The sequence below is a fragment of the Mauremys reevesii genome, linkage group 1, assembly GCF_016161935.1.
Source record: "Mauremys reevesii isolate NIE-2019 linkage group 1, ASM1616193v1, whole genome shotgun sequence".
Taxonomy (NCBI): Eukaryota; Metazoa; Chordata; order Testudines; family Geoemydidae; genus Mauremys; species Mauremys reevesii.
This window is the reverse complement of record NC_052623.1, coordinates 217,576,644-217,579,300: the sequence shown is the minus strand read 5'-3', so window position 1 is coordinate 217,579,300 and position 2,657 is coordinate 217,576,644. Positions and strand designations below refer to the sequence as shown.

Below are 2,657 nucleotides of genomic sequence, written 5' to 3'. Positions count from 1 at the left end.
GAGACACTCTTTGTAATGTTCCCTGCCACAGAGCAGGGTGATGTGTTTTCCTGTAACCTTTCCCATTTTTCCTTATTCTTTTTTAAAATTAATTGTTAATTAAACAACTTGTATTTGCTTTAATTTGTATAGAATAATCAGTGGGTCAGGGAGGTGCCCAATGCAGAGAGGGTACCCCAGAGTGGGGACACCCTAGCCCCTGTCCTAGGTGACCACAGCAGGGTTCGGAGTCGAGCCCCCCAGGAATCCTGGGCCCAGCCTTGTTGGGGTTACGAGAACTCTGCCAGACAAGAAAGTGGAAGGGGAGTCCTCAAGGGCAGGGAGGCCTCTGGATAAAGGAAGTGGGAGTGAGGACTCAGATCCTTTCGCTAGCCCACTTCACCGGGGTAGCGCAGAAGCCAGGAAAGTTCCCCACAATAGCGGGACCATTCCCCCGCTTACACATGCTGTATTCTAACACTAGGAAATTCTCACCCACCACTAAAATGTAGCCAATGCAGGAATGGAAGATGGCAGCTGTCCTTTGCCAATAATGCCACAAAGAGTCATGTGACTTTTCCCTTTGGAACTGCAAGGGGGATTTAGAGAAGAAGAAAGAGATCAAGATTTGGCCAGGACACTGACTGAGCAGGAAACAGACATATCCCAGAATGCTCACTGTCAGGATCACACAACCCTAATGTAAAAATATTTTCACTGATCACTGTGAAGCAGCAGCAGACTTTGTGCAGAGGAAGAGGGGCCCAAGCCACACATTTTGCATCAGAATGTCTAACCACCACAATTCGGAGGTGTGCAGATCTGTGCTTGGCATTTTATCCATAATGGAAAGAGAGGCAGTTGCACACTTCAGATCCACATCTGGACCCAGCTTTACTACCTCCCATATTTGCACTGCCTCATTATCATCAGTTCTTCCCCCTTTTGTGGTTTTACAGAGCTCCGCCTGCTAAAGGCACACAGAACTTTATTCAATGGAAATGATCACTCTGGCTTCTCTTTGCTGCAGATACCATGTGGAGGGCATTGGGTGTCTTCCTTGGCTTCCAGCTGCTGTCAGGTAAGAAACTGTCTTTGATAAATGTTTTGACTTCAGGATGATACAACTTTACTTTAGTGTCTGAGATCTACCTTATGTACCTACTGTGGTAAGGTTGTGTGAAGAGACTGAGGTCAGGCCATTGATAGAAGTGAGGAGAGAGCAGAACAAACATAAGGTCAGTGAGGTGTTTAAAATCAAAGAAGGAGTTTTAGAACTGGATCCTGAAATGCACATAGCCATGTTCCATCCTCCATGGCTCTCATTCACCCTGTCCCTCCACTCTCCTTTGCAGGTCTTTGCAGTGGGGTGACAGTGCTGCAGAAGGAGAAGTTTATAGTCATCCAGAATGGGAGCAAGGCAAGAATCCCATGTGAACATGATGACAGCACCTACTATACTGTCCTGTGGTATCAGCAGAAGAAGGGTGCAGAAAGGCAGCTGCAGTTAGTAGCCTTCTCTGTAGGTGTGAATTCAACAGAAATGGAAAAAGAATTCCAAACCAGATACAGTGTGGCACGACCAGCAATTCTAAACACCTCCCTGACAATCAACCCGGGGATGGTTGAAGACACTGCAGTGTATTTCTGTGCCGCTAGTAAAGCACAGTGAGAGCTTTGTGCCTCACAGCTGTGCAATAACCCACCAGTGCTGCTCGTCCCTCACAGCAAACACACCTCAGGCATAGCCACATACAGAAATAGTGTGCCAGGGGACAGAGATGTCATTTAGTACTTAATGGTGAAGGGTACCTAGTCACCAGCTGTGGCAGCCAAGCCCTTTAGTTAGCCAGAGGTAGACGCAGAGCAGAGGTCTGTCACTGTGAAGACACCCTTGTATTTATGCCACATAGACCCATTAACTTGGAAGGCATCTGTCTCTTTGCAGGGAAACCTGTGAGTGTAGGAGCCTGGAGACAAATCTAGGGTGACCAGATGTCCCGATTTTATAGGGACAGTCCCGATTTTTGGGTCTTTTTCTTATATAGGCTCCTATTACCCCCCATCCCATCGCCCACCCTAGACAAATCACAAATGGATCCTGTTTATTGTCTCCAGGGGTAGGGAAGCAACCCTACATAGCAGAGCTGTGTAAAACCCAATGCAAGGAAGTGTCCCTGCTCAGTGAGATAGAGATGGGGATGCACATACTTTGATACATGGCCATTTGTTTCATGGTAGCAAGTAAGTCATTGGCTGAGACATGAATCTCCATCCCCGTGTTTACAGGACACGGTTCTGGACGTTTCTCACAGAGCCAGGTGTTTCACTGTCTCTGTAGCCTGTGTTTTATCTCTTTTTCTCACAAGATGCTCAGGTGCTCGGATCAACCAAACCCAGAGTCTGATCCGGTAGAAGGGACACCGAGCCCAGCTCACATGTGAACTAACCTCTGGGCACAACAGCATGTTCTGGTACCAGCAGGATCTGGGGCAGGGCCTGCGGCTGCTCATTTCCTTCTGTGACACCAAACTAAGAGACAAAGGCAACATCACTGATCGATTCCAAGCTGAAAGGCCGCAGACTGAGCTCCTTCACTTGGACATCTTACCCCTGGAGCCAGAGGACTCGGCTGTGTATTTCTGTGCCAGCAGCCTAGACACAGCGCTTCAGAGTCA

At 48.0% G+C, this 2,657-nt stretch overlaps 1 gene segment (V, D, J or C); it reads left to right on the top strand.

Annotated features, from left to right (window-relative positions):
* Positions 1 to 950: 950 nt before the first annotated feature.
* On the top strand, positions 951 to 1,651 carry LOC120369731. The segment is given in 2 exon segments: positions 951 to 1,060; positions 1,335 to 1,651. Coding segments are annotated over 2 exon segments (363 nt in total).
* Positions 1,652 to 2,657: the final 1,006 nt, after the last annotated feature.